Source organism: Fomitopsis serialis (genome assembly GCF_022376445.1).
Source record: "Fomitopsis serialis strain Sig1Antser10 chromosome Unknown B0H18scaffold_4, whole genome shotgun sequence".
In the NCBI taxonomy this organism is placed as follows: Eukaryota; Fungi; Basidiomycota; class Agaricomycetes; order Polyporales; family Fomitopsidaceae; genus Fomitopsis; species Fomitopsis serialis.
In genome coordinates, this window is record NW_025954964.1 from 374125 (window position 1) to 391540 (window position 17416).

The window sequence follows — 17416 nt, forward strand, 5'->3', positions numbered from 1 at the left end:
GTCGTGGGAACCCGCACGGGTAGCGGGTACGGGTATGCCCGGGTACGGGTCCGGGTCACGTTTTTGTGACCCGGACCAAACCCGTACCCGTGACCGTACCCGTCACTCGCGCAAACGCCCGACGCCACCTGCCGTGCTGCTGCCACCGACTCAAACAATCGCGACGCGCCAGAGGCAGTCTGCGCATCCCGCCGCGTGAACACGCGCGTCCGACGTCCTCTCACGCCCGGCCTCTCATTCCTGGCCCCTCTCCGCTGTCCGCTCTCGCCCGTCTCGCCCGTCTCACCCTGCACGCCGGACGCGTGTCGGCCACATGCGCAACCGCCGCACGGGCTGCGTTTGGACAACAACCACGCGGCGCTCGCGCCATCCCACTGCTCGAGCACAACGAGCCGGAACGCGCGACTTTGCAGCCGACGAATGGACGGCAGGCACACAAGCGAAGGACAGGCAAGGTGAGTGCCAAGCGGAGCGAGCAGACTGCCGAGGGTGGGAAAGCGAGCTGGCGAGTGGGTGGGGGGCGAGTGGGCGAGCGAGCAAGCGGGCGGGCTAGCGGGCGGGCGAGCGAGCGGGCGAGCAAGCGGGTGTGCGAGCTGGCAGGGAACCGGGCGGGAAACCAGGCAGGAAACCAGGCGGGAAACCGGGCGGGCGAGCGGGCGGGAAACCAGGCAAGCGGGAATCGCGAGCGGATGAGCAGGTGAGTAGTGGCACTTTCCCTCGTCTCCGTCCCTGACCTCCCACACTGGCTGCCACCCGACACCCGCCCGTTCCTCCACAGATCGACACGCCCGGCGACCGCGAGCGTAACAACGCGGAAGACGCACCGCAGTCCATGCATTTGCGCATGCTGGACACTAGCCCGAAGACGAGGCGCGTTAGCACGCGCGGTCAGGCGGAGGGTGCGACGTACGTACCGGGACCACGACAAGGGCGGGACGGCTCGTACCATAACGTGTTGCGCGTACATCGCGCTATCGTCGGGCTGCTGCGCCCGACACTCAGCTACGTTCCGCCTCCCGATGTACCCGACTCTCGGTTTTTCACAGGCGTCCGTCAACATTGACACGTAAACACCTCGTCGGCCAGCTCGCTCGCCAGCTAGTGTTTGAAAGTCCAGTCCAGTCCAGTCTTTTGACCCCTTGGAGGAAAGACTGGGACTGGGACTGGTCCTAGATTGACCCCAAAATGGTAGGACTGGGACTGGACTGACTGCGACCAGTCCTTTGCAGTCCAGTTGCCTCCAAAGACTGGTTGCAACTGGTTGCAACTGAACATGCAGTCCCAACTGGTCCCAACTGGTCCTGACTGGTCTTTTGCCAGTTGCAACTGGGTTTTTCAAGCAATTGTGTCTGACAAAGTGACTTAAGCTACTGTGATATGGTATATGACCGCAGGCAATGGTGTGTATCCCATGGGAGCATCACAGTTCAGTCCATAATGACTGATACAGGCAAGGCATACGATGTCAGTAAGGGTGAGACAGGTATACCTACCATATTAGGCATAGGTGGAGGTGCATAGACAGATGATACATGTTGCCTAAATAGGCCACATCATCCATATGTCCACCATCTGGTGCCTATCCTATGTATTAGTGCTATTTATGACCCCAAAAACATCCCATTTGGCCATGTACACCAGCATATTAGGGGGGTGGCCAAAGACCAGTCGCAACTGGTTGCAACCAGTCTTTTGACCAGTCCCTCCAATTTGCCCAACCCTGGAAGACTGCAACTGGACTGGGTAGGACCAGTCCTACTTTGACCAGTCCAGTCCAGTCTTTCTAAGGCCAGTCCCAGTTCAGTCCCAGTCTTTTTCCAGTCCATGGACTGGACTTTCAAACACTATCGCCAGCGCTCAATGTCGGCTTGCTTGTTGCCTCGCTCACCCGGCGCCCGCCATCTCGCTCGTCCGCACTCACACTTGCCCGTGTGCCCACCATCCCACTCGCCGACTGACTCGCCCTCTTGCTGTCTCGCGCAATGTCCCGCAGTAACAACCACAAGACGAACGCACAGATGACTGTTACGCCCACACACCTCCACGGCCTCTCACTTATGGCTCCTCTCGCACGCGCCCTCTCGCCTGCGCTCTCGTCTACTCGGTCAGCCTCCCCGCCGCGTGGTATCCGTGCAGTACGACGGTTCGTCACTGCAGTCCTCGTTGAACGAGGTTCAGACGATGCGCGGGGACCGGTGGACTCGCCGCCTTGCAGCCCTCACACTGGCCAAGTGGCTCGCCATACGAACGAGCTACATGGCCCAGTAGGTATTCCATTTCCAGAGACAGCCGCACTCGCGTATTCGTGATGTGCCACCTCATCCATCACACGTACGATTGCGCCGGACATTCGCCGTGCCTCGCAGTGGGAATACCGCGCAGAACACGGCCACCGCTTGCGCAACAATGACTGAATTGCCATGTCGCGACGGTCGCATCTCGTCATGTCCGATGTCACGGACGCTCGCCTGGACGACCAGTCCCCTCGCAGATACCGGGGCACTGACACTGCAGAACGAGAGTCAGCCCAGCGGGCTCAATGACTCAGTCTCAATCTGCAAAGCCCAGCATCGCGGCTGGGCTGTCCGTCGTCGCTGCCGTACGCCAATCTCGAGCGACCCTGGGCGGGCGACGGTAGCAACACGGTCGCCCATGCGATCGTGCACCCAATCATCCACGTGTCCACACACCCACCACCCTGCGGACCCGCCTACTTGCCCGCAGACCCGTGGACCCGCCCTGGACCCGCATGGACCCGGGCAAAACCCGTACCCGCTGTCGCGGGTCCGTACCCGGGCGGGTAGGGGTACGGGTACACCTCGGGACACCCGCGGGTGTACCCGTGCTCTGCCCTACCGTGGACTGGGCAATGGTGCTGCTTGCGACGGATATGTGCGTTGCGAGACAGTCGTCGCCTGCATGTCCCGTCATTCGCTCGAAGCTCACCGCCGCGTGTCCCGTGGCTCGTTCGCTCGTCTGGGTTGCAGATGCTGATGCCGTGAAGAAGCCGTTGAGTGCGTACATGCTGTCGTCTCTGAGACAACTACTCTCCCACTCCGTAATAGACTTGAACCGTACCGTTGCGCCAGTTGATCTCGCGACTACGTCCGCTTCGCATGCAAGTGTGGATTCCGCATGCACTGTAACAGTGGACTGGTAATGGAGGTTGAAGTAAATGTTGGCTCGCCTGTACACAGTCCCTGTAGTGACCCTGGCCGTGTCTGGATCGCGCGCGAGCCCGAGTCGTTCCGCATGTGATGTACTCGTAGTAGATGCCAGTGGGGAATGAATGGATTGGATTGTGTATGCTCGCCTGTGCTGTGGGTGCAATGACGCGAAGCCGTAGGCGGAGCGGAAGAAGCACGAATAAGGTACCACCCCTCGCGGTGGGCTCCAGTTGTGTAGCTCGGGAGTGGGATACCCCCGGGCGCGATGATGTTCGAGGGGTGGGGTGATCCGTTGCTTCGGGGGTAGAGGTGACATGGGTGGATCGGAATATACTATGAAAGTGAAGGGGGGACGTGCCGGGGAGTGATCTCACAACGATGCCTCAGGCTCGCTGACCTCGTCCTCGGTTCTCCAAGCCTCGCAGATCCCTCTGTTTCCGACTCGTTCTCTCGCTCCGCAGTCACTACGCTTGCTGAACTCGTTCCGCGGTTACCTCGTTCTCGTTCCGTGGTTGCCCTCCTTGTTCCGCAGGTTCCTGTGCTCGTTCCGCGAGCTCCTAAGCTAGCCCTGCTGATCCTCGTACTCGTTCCGCGAGCTCCTACGCTCGTTCCGCGAGCTCCTATCTCGTTCCGCGAGTTCCTATGCTCGTTCCGCGAGCTCCTAAGCAGGTCCTGCTGATCCTTATACTCGTTCCGCGGGGCCCTATGCTCGTTCCGCGAGGTCCTATGCTCGTTCCGCAAATCCCTGTACTTGTTCCGCGAGTCCTTGTCCCCGATTACGTGGCGCTGCGTTTGTCCGAAAGATTCTTCATCCCGAGTCGGTCAACACTGACTGACCCAGGGAGCCTCTCCCCGCTCCAGCGAGTGTATGGGGAATGCGCGAGCTATGCTCGCAGATCTCTAGATTCAAGGTGGGGAGAGCTGAGATATGTACAAGTCTTCGTGGCACTGTATGCCACGAAAGCTGACTAAGACTAGGTACTTGCCATATATGGTAGGAAAGCCCAAATCGTACCAAGTCCATGAAGTACAGTAGAAGTAAGGAACCGGAGGGAATGATGAATACTGTCCATGAGCTCGGAGGGAATGGCATTGTCCAGAGAGCCAAAAAATGGGTGAGATACGTACTGTCCAAGCCTATGCGGGAGGCACTCCCCACAGCGCGTTACAATACTTATCGGCAGATAGCACATCGAGCCCCGAGCTCGACATACTTCCTACACGATGGATGGGTGTTGCATAAGGAGTAGGAGACATGCCAGTCATGCTCGTTTGCACGCCGGACACGTCGTGCGTCGTGACGCGGCTGGGCTTGTTAGCCAGCTTGTCACGCGTAGTCCGTGGCCCCGAGGATTCGCCACTGGCAGGCGCAACGATCTCGATGCTCGATGTACCATCTATCAGCCTGGGCTGCAGACGCAAGGGTGTCGATACGGGTGGCGAAGGGGGTATCCTAGTAGAGTCATGAAGCTCTCCGGATACGCCATCATGCGAGGCGGAGATGGCGGTAGCGCACACGTCAAGTGATGGACTCGGCGTATCCGCTGCGCGCAATGGGATAGTGATAGATTGAGACATAGGAGACGTACGGATTGTGCTCGCTTGCACACCAAACACATCGTGCGTCGTGATGCCACTGACCTCGCTAGTCAGTCCGTTGTGTCGTATGTTCAGCACCTCGCAAGGTTCGCTGACAGTGGGTACAACAATATCACTGATCGTTGTACCAACTGCAGGTGCCCGGGGTGAACACGTATGCATCGAGACGGAAGTTTGAGGGATGGCTGCGAGCAAGCTAGGGCTTGCTTCGCGTGCGCTCATAGATATGGCAGTGGTGGATACGTCGAGTGTTGGGCTCGACGTATCCGCAGTGTGCGATGGTAGCGGACTAGAATGAGGCGGCCTGGTAGAGCTCGGGGTCCTCCCCAGATGCACCGTCGTGTGAAGTACAGACAGCAGGTGCATTTGCCATGCTGAAACACACGCCCAGTGCACTGTAATTGACGTCAGAAAAGTGCACGACAGATTTCACATTTGTTGTGCTGCTTTCAGACGAAGACACTGGTACCCTTGCGCGTACGCCAGGCGTGTGGGTAACTTCGTCGGCAGTGCACACATCGAGCGAGAGTTTTGGTGTGTTCACTGCGCACCGTTCCGTCGAGGAAGGACAGAACACCTTGGGCATGCTGTGCAGCACACCAGCCGGGTCACCGTGCATAGGAGAGGGTGCAACATCTGAGTCGCCCTGGAACACAGATGTTCCATCTTTGTGGCAAACAGCGCGCACGACGAGCTCCACGTTTGTCGGTACGCGTGTCGGCGCGGGTACTGGAAGTGGAGGTGGAGATGTGGGTACGTCCCTCAAGGACGTGCCTTCACTCCTCGAACCTCTGTGCTGATCAGTAGCGTGCACGTCAAGCGAATGACTCGGTGTACTCACTATGCGATGAGCAATCGTACATGATTGGGACACGTTGGACATGCAGCTCAGTGCATCCGCCGTGTCGCCTTGCGAAATGGAGGGTACGACCAGGAGGTCGTCCCATAGCCCAAGCGTGCCATTTTCACGGTTAGTCACGCATACAATGACCTTGTTGTTTGTCGATATGCGTGCTGGCGAAGGCACTAGCGAGAGGATGGGCACGTCGGACACGCCGCTCTGCGCATCCGCTGTGTTGCCATACAGGGTAGTGGGTACAACATGCGAGTTGTCCCGAAATGCGGAGGTCCTGTCTTCGTGACCAGCAGGGCGCACGATGAGCTTCTCGTTCGTCGATATGCCTGCTGGTGCGGGCACTGGAATGGGCGGCGGCGAGCGGGGTACGTCCAATAAGGGCATACCTTTGGTCTCCGAGCCTTTCTGCTCGCTCTCTCTACTTGCGCCGCACCCTTCCTCCTCCTCCTCTTTTGCATTCTCCTGCTCCTTCAGATTCTCCTCGCAGCCTCCTCGCTCCTCATTCCTTCCGTTCTGGGCGGTCCTATCGCTCGGCGCTGGACTTGCACACGCGTGGTGCAAGTCCTGGGTTGCGCGGCTTGATTGCATGTTGCCAGAGCCGCGGGTTGTCGATACGGGGTCGCCAGAATCAAGACGCAAAGGGTCCAAGTCGAGGACTGGGCTGCCAGAGGAAGGATGGGAGCCCAGGAGCGAAGGGGAGGGCGGTCTTGTACCGCTCGAAGGGTCTTCACGCACCGCTGGCTGAACTGGCGGTAGTTCAGCTAGCCAGTCGCGGATTCGTGCCTGCCTGCCCGTTAGGACAGGACGCACATCTTGATGCGCGTTTGGGCGGTTGAGACAGATGCCCGGAGGGAGGTCGTCGGCGAGGTGGTGGCGGTCGAGAGTAGAGCTCTGGGTGCTAGCTCTCTGAGCGCTCACAGCCGACGTGGGCTCGTGACGCTCAACACTCCTGGTGTTGAGTGCATCGCCGGCCGTGTCGTTGCTCACGTCGAGCGCGTTGCTCGACTGATGAAATATATTTTTGATGTCGCAGCTCATTTCTGAGCGCGCGACGCGTGAACTTGCGAGTTCTGTCCCGTTCTCGCTGGGCACAACATCGTATTGTGTGCCTATCCCTTCTCGGGCGCACGTACGGGTCGGCTCGACCTCTCACTGGCTGAACTCGGGTTCAGGCTCGGCGACGGGGGCGCCATCGAGCGTAGCGCATGCACCACTCTTGACAGTGGTGCCGAGCTTTGTCGGTGGGGCTGGAGCAGACGGAGGCGGAGTCTCCTGGCGGCTCTGAGCTGGCTCGACCTTGTGCTCGAGCTCCTCAGCGCACGGTGCCCGTTCAACCTCGTGGTCGGACGGGGCCTGCTCCATGGGTGCTCCGGCTGAGTTCTCGTGGTCGGAGGACTCAGTCCGGGCGGTCTTTGTGCGGGAAGACTGACTACGGCTGCTGGCCTCAGACAACGTGGCGTCGACCATTGCCAGCAGTTCGGCCTCGAGTTGCTTGGACTCATTGAGGGCCTTGTTGATCCGCTCTTGACTTGCGGCGCGCTTCGCTCGGACTTCCGTGCGCAATGCCTTCAGCTTGCTGCGGGTTCCACTTTGGGGCCCACGGCTGCTGCGCGTGGGCTCGGAAGTGTTGGGTGTCGACTCAGACATCTTCTTGAGGATTTGCTGAGTTGACTAGAGGGTTTCAGATAGCATAGAGTTCGATATTTCGAGAGTTGTTGTTGTTGCCTAGTAGCAGTAGATTCCTCAAACAGAATAGAAGCCTGTTAAGCAGAGGAGTGCAAAAAAGTGTAACACACTCAATATCACGCCCGCAGATGCACTGTATCCAATCTCTATTATGTGAGAGAAGTCTACAGACTGAGCATCGTAAGGCAAGTGATTAAAGAGTAAGTTGCCCAAAACGAGTAAGTGCGCTGGCGCGCAATATGAGTAGAACGAGCAAACATATGCAAACATACATGATTAGATATGCTGTATTGGGCAAGTCTTGATAACCCCCATTTAGGCCCGTGACAGTCACGCCCAGCATTGGCCTTCACTAAGTCGTTGTTGCCGTGACTCAGTGGTTCTTCGAGCATAGAAAATTTTGGTGCAGAGTCAGATTAACTCATGGAATGATGAATTAGACAGTGGCAGACTCTGTAGAGCTACTTCGGAGCAGGGACTCGAGTGCAGACTCTCGTATTCTACACTATCCTACACCTGTGAATGACATACTACAGTTCATGACAGTGACTCCTCCGACGGAGACCGTCGCAGAGGGCGCAGAGGGTGCGAGGGTTGAGCAATGATGTCTTCAGCGATGTTGTAGTCGAACCATGGAGCATCGGCCCGTGTGCTGTGTAGGTTGCGAGTCTCCCGGGTCGGAAAGAGACCGGAAGGAATCGATGGTGTCGGTAGAAATGACGGGCGGGGGCTGTTGGCAAGCGGAAGGGAGGGCGGTGCGACGATTCGGGTCTGGAGGGGATGTACGAGCTCAGATACTCGTAGGGGCACTGTAACACAGTCGGAGGAGGGTGGTGGAGTCGTCCCACAACGCAGAGGCTCGGAATGAACACGTAGAAACTCGTTGAAGCCGGATGAAACACAGAGAGCCAGAAGGAAACACGGTGCTCGTTGAAGGTGAACGCGGTGATCTATTCGCAACACAGTAAACACAGTAAACGCAGAACGCAGTGAGAAACGCAGGGAATCGCAGTTGAGCTCGCTCTCTACTCCTAGGTGGTAGGTAGGTAGGATCTCCCCCCGTCCGGTCCCCGGCTCCCTCCCTTATGTTCCCTCCGGCTCTATCTCCCACGCCTCCGCCTCGCTGGCTCCTCTCCCCGTACTCTCCTGTTCCTTCCGGGTCCTCTCGGGCCCTCCTCCCGTCCCCCTTCGTCCCACCAGTTCCCATCCTCCCCTCCCTCCGTGCCATGTCATCCTCCATGCCCCTCAATCTGCTCGCCACCGTCCACATCTGCCGGTACTTCCTCCTACTGGAAGTGCTTCGACATGAACGGGCCGCTGAGCCACACCTCGATATGTCCTCGCCTGGCACCTGGCTCGTGTGGGGTCACGGCGTCCGCTGGCTTCTGGTACGCATGCCCCCGCTTGTCCCTTCCACCGCTTGACTCTCGTCCTAGCGCATGCTCTTCGACTCGTTCTCCCTGGCTATGGCCCATGGCGACGTGTCCCTTCCGTCACCCCGCAGTGTTCCCTCCGTGGCCTCTTTGCTTGCGTATGCTGACGCCGTATTCGAGGGCATTCCCTCCGACATCGACACCGGCACCGCCCTGTATCCTGCCATCGTGTGGTCCCCTCACAGGGTCCATGCCGATCCGTCCGTCGGACAGCCTCGCCCGCAGTCTCCCCCTCAGTTTGTAGACCCACCCCTCCGCCTATCTTCCCTCCGGCTTGCTTCCGATAACCACGACTCCCTTCATGCTCGCATGGGCACGTTGATGAGCGAACAGCGGTCCTCTGCCGGTCGTATCCGTAGCGACGTCGGGTTTGTAGTCCGCGAGATCTACGACTTGGGCTGTTCCGTCCGCCTGATCACCGAACCGGATGGTGCTTTCGGGGGTGCTGCCGGAGGGAACGTAGATCCGGAGGAGAGTTCGGTCGGAGGCCCAGAGGGTATCGACGTCACCGTTCCGGAGATGTTTGACGGAGGGAACACTGTTTCGTAGCGTACCCTTGGCTTGTAGTTGTTCGTGACTCTCTGAATGAACGGCCGGTCCTTGTGCCGTTCCTTTCCTTGTGCTATATGTTGCCTTACGGGGCTGGGCTACGTCCCTGCCCCACAGCGCCGAGGCTCATCTTTGCACGGAACATCTACGATGACATAGCACGTTGATTCCAAGCAACCTGGTTGCGGCCCTCGGAAAATGCGCGCTCTGCGTCCACCGTGGTAGCTAGTGGAGAGAGGTTGGCCTCAGTACATGGGCTCGCAAGTTGAATACTGAAACTCACTGGGCGCGGAAGTATATGCAAGGCCCATCTTCACCAGGCACGGTGTCACTGTAAGCACCTTGTTCCAATACTCCAGCACGGACGTCTCGCGGGGGAGTACGATGGGCGATGTATTCAAATAAACCATGATATCATCGATGTTGACGGGGGTGGTGCTGGTATGTTGTTGTGCTGCCGGAAACGATTTGCGCCCTGTGAAAATCGACATTCTAAGAGTGACCACGGATAGTCTTGAGCAAGCACTTACGATGTTATCTGCCGCACTGACTCGGATATGCGGAACTGCATTTAGAGCCATTGTGTTGGATGTTTGTCCTGGCCGAACTTGCGCACTAGCAAAAAGCGGTGGTTTGAACCTTCAATAGAAGCTCTCGATAGCTCGCTTGCGAACCATCTCGATAGCCTCAATCATGGGCCAACGATGTTGCACAAACCAGTGAAGTTTGCAGTCGGGGCACATGACTACATATAAGCGGAGCCGGAATCAGTGTTCAATTGAGAACAAAGGTGAGGATAACACACCTATAGCAGTAGTGTATGCATCGCATTCCTCGAAAAAACACGAGAAATATTTGCGTGACACAAGATACCCTGCGTGTGCGGCGACACGACAAACATTCGGGAGTGTCATGTGATGTACCATGCTGAGCAGGTCGCTTTGGAGCTGTTCAAAGGCGGGGAAGACATCGACAATGAGTGGGATGTTGTTCTGTTGGAATCGCTGAACTAGTTCATGAATACACTGTGCAATGCCGAGTCAGGAAGGCACAGTGGAGCGAGTGCACCGAGTGTACTTACCGCCAGCATATCTCGTAAATCTGTCGAGAGTGACCACTCTTGTGGTGTCAGCTTCATCGCATTTAGCTTGAGATCCCGCATCTTATGAAGTGACTTGATTGCGGGCTGGAGCGCATGCGACAACATGAGAAGCCGGTAGTCTGAGTCCCAGCGCGTCGCATTCCGTGGGTGAATGTGTTGGTAATGGCCAAATATCGGCTGTGGCGGGTGTTGTGCGACGATCTTCTCAAATGTGTCACGGACAGGTCCGCTGTCCTGTGTCTTGCTTGCGAGCGCTGCGTGCTAGTTTGTATTGGGTGGTAAATATGGCATTATATACATCGAACATCGCACTAGACGTACCTTTGGAAGTATTTTGAGTGCCACTGCAGCCTCACTCGGGGAGATAACAACACCAATTGCAGCCATATCTGCAATGGCCTGCTCACAGATGCTCTTGGCAGCTTGTTAATCATGTGCTGCGCGACCACCGTCGGCGATCAATTGGGTGTGCGCCTCAGATGTATCCATCTCGACTTCACCTGTCAAGATTTCACGCAGCTCCTGTTCATCTGCATCAAGTGAGTCCGCTGCAGAACTCGGGTTACCAGAGTCAGAGCTTGTCCCTGTTGTTCCAGCAACGCGAGGCTTGCGCTTGTATTGCTTATTGAAGAAGGATTCCATCATCTAATGAGCGAGGTTGTAATAGCATCAATAATAGGTGAAACGGGCAATAAGAATCATGCACATTGGCAACGATCTGAACAGCATGCAATAAGCATCGCAGGCGCTCAATTAAACCACGGAATGACGTGATATGTGTTGCAAGGTGAAAAGCTGTTGTATCGCAATTGCTAGTGTTGTCCTGATTGAGCAGATGTAGCTGCGAAGATGGTCAGACTTGCAAGACTGATAAAAAGCTGAACTATAGCACACATATGGATCAAGCTGGTATAACCGCAATGTCTTCGCAACACACATCGCAAGGTACTCGCCCATATGACGTTCTGTAAGCCTAGAAGGAAAGTGTCAGGCATTTAACAACCGGACAACACCGTGAGACAGATAACACACTTGACGAGCTCAAGAAGAGTGCGGTATAGCTTCCCATTGTCCTCCCAAACCAACACAATGCCGATGTTTGAAGTGTGGATCGGCGCCGTCCAGCCATCGAGTACAACGTGCATTAGCCGGTTTCGTTTCTGTAAATACAGTGAGCATGTACTGGGTTATGGTAGTGGTAACAAACCTGGAAATAAGATGTCAATTGAGCTGCCATGCCCTCGTAGAGTCGCTCAACATCTCGCTGGACAGTATGAGGTGATGGCAAGCGGATGTCTGGATTCCCAGAGACCAGCTGCATCTCTGTCAGGTACTCAGGGTCTGCAACAGAGTTGAATGTCCGCTTTTGCGCTGCACATCGGACAGCAATGACTGCTCAATGTCGGGCTTCACTATGCCTCTCGACGACTTGGGCCTGCTGAGGTGTCTTGTGTTGTCCATTTTGTCGCCTGTCGCATGCACGCGCAGCATTCAGGAGGTTTGACGTGCCCTGCAAATGCTTGAGGTGGTCACGCCGATGAACCGTTGTCTGCTGTGGGTCGTTGTGCCGGCATCGATACAGGATCGTAATGACCGCCGAGTCACCGCTCGTGCGGTATCTGCAGACTTGTCTATGATAATGTGACCATGCAGGCGACTTCTGTGCAGTCGACAAGGCATCTAGTAGATATCGTGATCAATTAATACAAAATACGCAGTTCTCATGAAGCTCATACCTAAGATATCCTGATCTGGAAGACTGAACGCTTCACTGTCAGACATCTGGGCGACCTTCAGGAGCCATGCTTCCCAGGAGCCATGGTCAACGCTAGTGCGAGGCCGCTTCAGCGGTGGCTCAACAGTTGCTGGGCTGGTATTGGATGATGAACCCGGGGCATGCAAAGGTGTAGTCGTAGCAGGATTGATGAAAATGGGAGCATGGTCATGGATAGGTACAGTAGTAGTGGACTTGGAGTTGACAGGAATGGGATTAAAGGATTGTGTTGATTGTGGTACACTAGAAGAGGTGGAAGCGAGAGTTTGTATCTGAGAAGGATGCACTGGTATAATTATGGTATGAGGTAGTGTATGGGTTATAGGACATGTAATGTACCGCGAAACAACCGTCGGCAAGAGCTTGCTCCGATTCAAAGAGTCTGCACGCAGATCAAGAACCGTAGTCTATGGTCAGGCGAGGAGGCTAGGTGATGCCATGGACAATGACAGTTCGTTCCGAGTTGAGGAGACGGGATGAGTGTCAATGATGCGTGTAGCAGTTACTGCCAGTGTCGGCACTCAGCTATGCGGCGGTGACGAGCAGCGGTGTGCCTCTCTGTTACGAGTGTGTTACCACTCTGTGACTGGTTGTGACCCAAGAACATCGTGAGACTTTCACATGCAGGTGATGGATGTTTTACGGTGGGAAGAGCATCCATTCTCACAGCAAATATCTGTGGATACATGCATCCAAGGCAGGCCTTGGCTGCGACCCCACGTCATGGATCATGTGAGTGGCGAGACACAGTGGCCATTGTGCCTTTTTTGGTGCAACAGAGATATGTATACATAGTCAGTGATCTGTAACTGATGTTATCCAGGAAAATACACATTCCAGGCAAGTTATGGGAGGGCTTTTGCACAAGAAGTAACACAAAAGCTCACATTGCCCTAAATGGTGAGTAACCTTCCCAATCCAGTAATTCTCCATAAAGTGAATGTCTGGCAGTTCATAAATTGCAGATAAATCAGAAGGTATTCATAGAGTACTATGGGATGTTGATGAGGCCTGTGATGTTTAAAACATGTTACCATATATGGAAGGCAAGCTATAATACCATGTACAAGCATCAAACTAGCTGTCCTTGCCCATTCTGAGCTCTGTTGTGGCACCATAAAGCATTTTCATGATGTCTGACACACATGGCTATACTGTATGGGTCATGTGCCCCATATCTAGGGTGAAAAAGAGCAGTTTGAATTCTGCAAAGTCACCTGTATTTTTTTGTATTTCGCATTTTCTGGCCTAACTGGCCACTACTGGGGCCCAATAAAATTACTTGCTGGGGAGAGGGCCATAGCTGGCAGTACGATCCCTTTGGTAGGATACATGTCAATTTATGAACAACTTCATGCTGCCCGCATCAGAAGTCATGCTTGGCAAGACTGCTAGTATATTGTCTATGCATAGAGTACTGACATATCTTCCACATTTTGCACTTCAGAGTAGCCTGCTAATTTATTAGGTTGTTGTAATATGAGGATCATAGCTTGCAATCATGAGCAACAGACATTATGGATCCAGTTCTTACTTGGGGTTTGTATTGATAGTAACATAGAGCAAATAGCTTGGGAATGTTGCAAAGAAGTAAGGAGAGCCTCTAGATCAACTAGAACTCAAGGAAGGGGAATCTGGGGGGTTGACTACAGTAACCACTACTCAGTTGGCACTTGCTGTCAGTGCTGTTGTACAAGTATTAGCCCTTGATCAGAGAAATTCTGATACCAAGGGATGTCTTTCAGTAGATTGTTAACAGTACTTCCCCAAGTACAAACCAATCAACAGTGGAGGATGGAACCAATATATAGAGGAGAAGTATACCAGTAAGGAATTCTGAAAAAGGCCTGTCAAGAATTGATGTGTTATACAAGGAATACAACCAAAGACTGTGCAGTTTGCTCTCACCATAAGTGAACAGTTACCAGACACTGACCAGTAGTACAAAGCCATACTAAAGTATGTTACTGGATTGGAGCTCAGCTCCTGAGTCAATAGTAATGGGCTCATGTAGTACAATGTGAAGCAATGTATCACCATAGTAAGTGCCATCAAGACTGATAGAGTCATGGGCAGGATTGATCACTGATGAATTGAAGGTACACTGGCATAAGAATACAGAAGCAAGTGGTAGATGAGATAAATGTTTGGACTTGCTCATAGGGATGCTCCTTTTGTGCATTTATGCACAGCCTTTTAGCTACATAAAATACTTCATAGAATCCTACAAAATAGTAGAAGACTCAGTACACCACTTTGCAAGGCCATTCAAGATGCACAATAAGCTCACAGGCTCATTGTAAGGCAAGGGTAGATGTGCCAATAATTCTCACTGATCATCAAGGATGTGCTCTGTGATTCATGACACACCACTTGCATGTTGTCCTGAAACACTAGCACAGCCTTATGAACACTCAGAAATAGTGTACAGCTTGACAAGTCACTCATAGATTGCCTGCCAGCTGGGATAATATATCAATAGATAACATAGTCTGAGCTAATAGAACCCCAGTACTATCTTTCAAAGCATCTGGTCACAAGGGGTCTAAGGAGAGCACTAGAAACTTGGGTAATAGTCCAGTCAGAACATACACCAATAGGTGCCACAAAGAATAACAATGTGGGAAAAAGAGATCACTTAAATCTGGTCAGAAGGCATTGTGAACCCCAAATGAAGTCCATTAAAAGGGTCTAGAATAAAGATAACAAAGCCCAGGAGTGATAACAATTCCTGCTGACTACCCTATTCAAAGACCATATCTATGGAATTTCTTGTAGAAAAAGGGTTTTCAATGCCTTGTCCCTAACAACAGACTGCATACTAAGACTTGCACATGGGCCTTTCCTGGGTATTCTAGTAATGCCTACTATCAATGGTCATGCTCTCTGATCATAAGTCCAAGTATTTCTATATCTTCAGACATACTCCCAAGATAATCACCAGTGTGATTTTCTGGCTGACTGTTCATTATTTTGTGTGCACATACAATGTATGGTACTATATTTGGATTACACACTATATTTTTCATGTTGACATTCCTTGGGCATGGCAGATACCACCCAGGATCTCGCGCTGCGGATTCCCATAAACATTGGTAAATCCGAGCGTAGGGGCATTGTTGTGCAGATGGGCCTGGTTAACAACAGGGAAGTGTCAGAACAACAGATCGGTGGCCTCGTATTTGCTCTCACCTCTACATCAATATGAATCTGCGTGTATGTCGTACGGTTGGCTTGGAAGATGAAGTCACGAGTAACAATTCTAATGACAGACTGAGCCGGGCAAGAAATGCATGTAAGCCAAGTCTGTAGACATCGCAAACAAGATGACAGCATACCTTCTGGTCTTCACTGACACCCCAGTTAGCACCGAGCATAGCTTGGACCTCCTGCATGACAGCTCTGTATTCCTGGTAACTGACGAGCTGTGACGCGAGGAGGTTCATGCTATGCAATGTCGTAGCTTGTAAGTAGAGTCGCATTTGCATATCCGCGAGATCGAGATGCAGTCCTAGCTATGATAGCAAGGTACATTGTGAGCGAGGATGAGAGTATGAAAAAGAAAGTTACGTACATGAGCCATCTCAAGCAGATCAGAGTACTGGCTTGATTTCAGTTCGTATTTGTTTCCCAGAGCTTCGCACCAGCGTTCGAGGATCTCCTTGTTGTTACTGGTATTCATAGCCGAATCTGTGTGTGGTTCGTGAGGGGACATGTCACTTGTGTCTCGGTCAAATTGTGGTTTCACTTACCATTGGTCAGATGCAGTGATACCGGTGCCATCGGACCATGCGTAGTAGACTGTGAATGGCTGGTGGGCGCTGACACCATTGCTGCAGAGCTTGAGTGGGGATTAGGTAAACTGGATGGATCTTCCTCGCTAAGCCTGGCAGCAGCTGCAAGAGCATTGAGACTATGGGCTTGAGATGTCTTGTAGCGGAAGCGAGGGCCAGTGGCTGGCGCGGACGTCGTAGGGCCAGTCTGAACCTGAGGAGTTGCAGAACACCCAGCAGTAGTCGAGACAAGATGACGTTGGTAGTTGTGCATGTTAAGGGTGATGGTCGGCGACTCAGAGCCTCAGGAGGGATCCCAGATGTGTGGTTACACCGTTACATGGCGTGAGTAAGGTGGGAGTTGCGCGACACAAGGGTCACACCTTGCAAGACGAGTACTTCCAGGACAGCACCTTTTATACTCAGGCAGAGTGGTGTGCGCGTGATCGACATGGTCCAAGTTGTTGAATGGCATTCAACAAGACACGTCCAGAGGTCACGCGGTGTCTGCTGGGACGCATTGTGATGCGCCGCGATGCGTGCGCGGTGGTGGCTATCAAGGGTGGGCCGTGGAAAAGTGCCGCTGTCTTTGCTGCTGACAGACATCAATGCCTGAAACGGTAAACCCCCAACTCGTAGAATGATTATACTGTATTATTTGAGAGAGGACTCGAGATGTTTAATGACGACCCTCTCCCTCGTCCTCGGGTTCCACGAATATTTGTACCTCCCCGCCGACCCCGCGAGCCTGATGGACCAGAGCCCGTGCTTTCCTTCACTTTTTGCGCATCCACCTCTGCCCGTGCACTTGCCAAGATGGCCTCGTCACGACTGAGCGATACTGGGACAATGCGAAGACACTGAACATGAACAGCACTTCTCATTTGACAAGTATTCAGCATCAAATCAAGAGGTTCATTATGTTGCACCCTAGCAGCAGTCATCGAAGAAACTTCGCGTTCTTGGAACACAGGCCTTACACCTTGATCATCGCAGTGGTTCTTGGCGCAGTTATGCTGGACATTCACGACACACAAGATTTCCTATCCACAAATACCAAGGTGAGTCACCAGGGGAACTTTGTTAAAGATGATCTGCTACGACTCGGACTCACCGATGGTTCAACGAGCCGGAGAAGACCTGTACACACTAGATTTGGCATTCCATATTTGGGTGTTGGCCCCGAGACAACAGCAGCCTCGGCGAGAATCATAGTTGCTTGCATAGACAGTACACTTCCCGGCACGAGCCGTCAAAGGATCTCCCGGATGTTGCCAACGAGTGGTTCAGAATTGTGACCTGGCCCTCTGAAGAGGACCCAGCTTCCAGGACTGTAGCCCGCACCATCACACGTCACGGCCGACTTGCAAGTCATCCATTCCATATCACCAGATGGTTGACGAGGCGGCGGGAAACTGTGACCAGCAAGTATGTTCGCCCAGGTCAAAGGTAATTGAGCATTGTGCACGCAGGAACC

General features: G+C 53.7%; 5 protein-coding genes across 5 annotated transcripts; 1 reads left to right on the forward strand and 4 right to left on the reverse strand.

The window, feature by feature from the left end:
• Positions 1-4304: 4304 nt before the first annotated feature.
• On the reverse strand, positions 4305-7700 carry B0H18DRAFT_1114165 (uncharacterized protein; the record flags this gene model as incomplete). The annotated part of the gene is made up of 5 exons (XM_048033079.1): positions 4305-4812; positions 5318-5562; positions 5608-6706; positions 6776-7293; positions 7662-7700. The coding sequence occupies 5 exons, from the start codon at positions 7698-7700 to the stop codon at positions 4305-4307; spliced, it is 2409 nt and encodes an 802-aa protein (XP_047899045.1).
• Positions 7701-11596: 3896 nt separating this feature from the next.
• B0H18DRAFT_833547 (uncharacterized protein) lies at positions 11597-11788 on the reverse strand (the record flags this gene model as incomplete). The annotated part of the gene is made up of 1 exon (XM_048039428.1): positions 11597-11788. A coding segment is annotated over one exon (192 nt), but the record flags the coding sequence as incomplete, so codon positions are not given.
• A 711-nt stretch (positions 11789-12499) lies between these two features.
• On the forward strand, positions 12500-13190 carry B0H18DRAFT_950969 (uncharacterized protein; the record flags this gene model as incomplete). The annotated part of the gene is made up of 5 exons (XM_048041988.1): positions 12500-12617; positions 12669-12714; positions 12836-12898; positions 12990-13066; positions 13132-13190. The coding sequence occupies 5 exons, from the start codon at positions 12500-12502 to the stop codon at positions 13188-13190; spliced, it is 363 nt and encodes a 120-aa protein (XP_047899047.1).
• Positions 13191-15191: 2001 nt separating this feature from the next.
• B0H18DRAFT_950970 (uncharacterized protein) lies at positions 15192-16213 on the reverse strand (the record flags this gene model as incomplete). The annotated part of the gene is made up of 5 exons (XM_048041989.1): positions 15192-15299; positions 15359-15439; positions 15505-15681; positions 15741-15856; positions 15919-16213. 5 exons carry the CDS (start codon positions 16211-16213, stop codon positions 15192-15194), a joined length of 777 nt encoding a protein of 258 aa, XP_047899048.1.
• A 496-nt stretch (positions 16214-16709) lies between these two features.
• On the reverse strand, positions 16710-16883 carry B0H18DRAFT_829413 (uncharacterized protein; the record flags this gene model as incomplete). The annotated part of the gene is made up of 1 exon (XM_048039378.1): positions 16710-16883. A coding segment is annotated over one exon (174 nt), but the record flags the coding sequence as incomplete, so codon positions are not given.
• Positions 16884-17416: the final 533 nt, after the last annotated feature.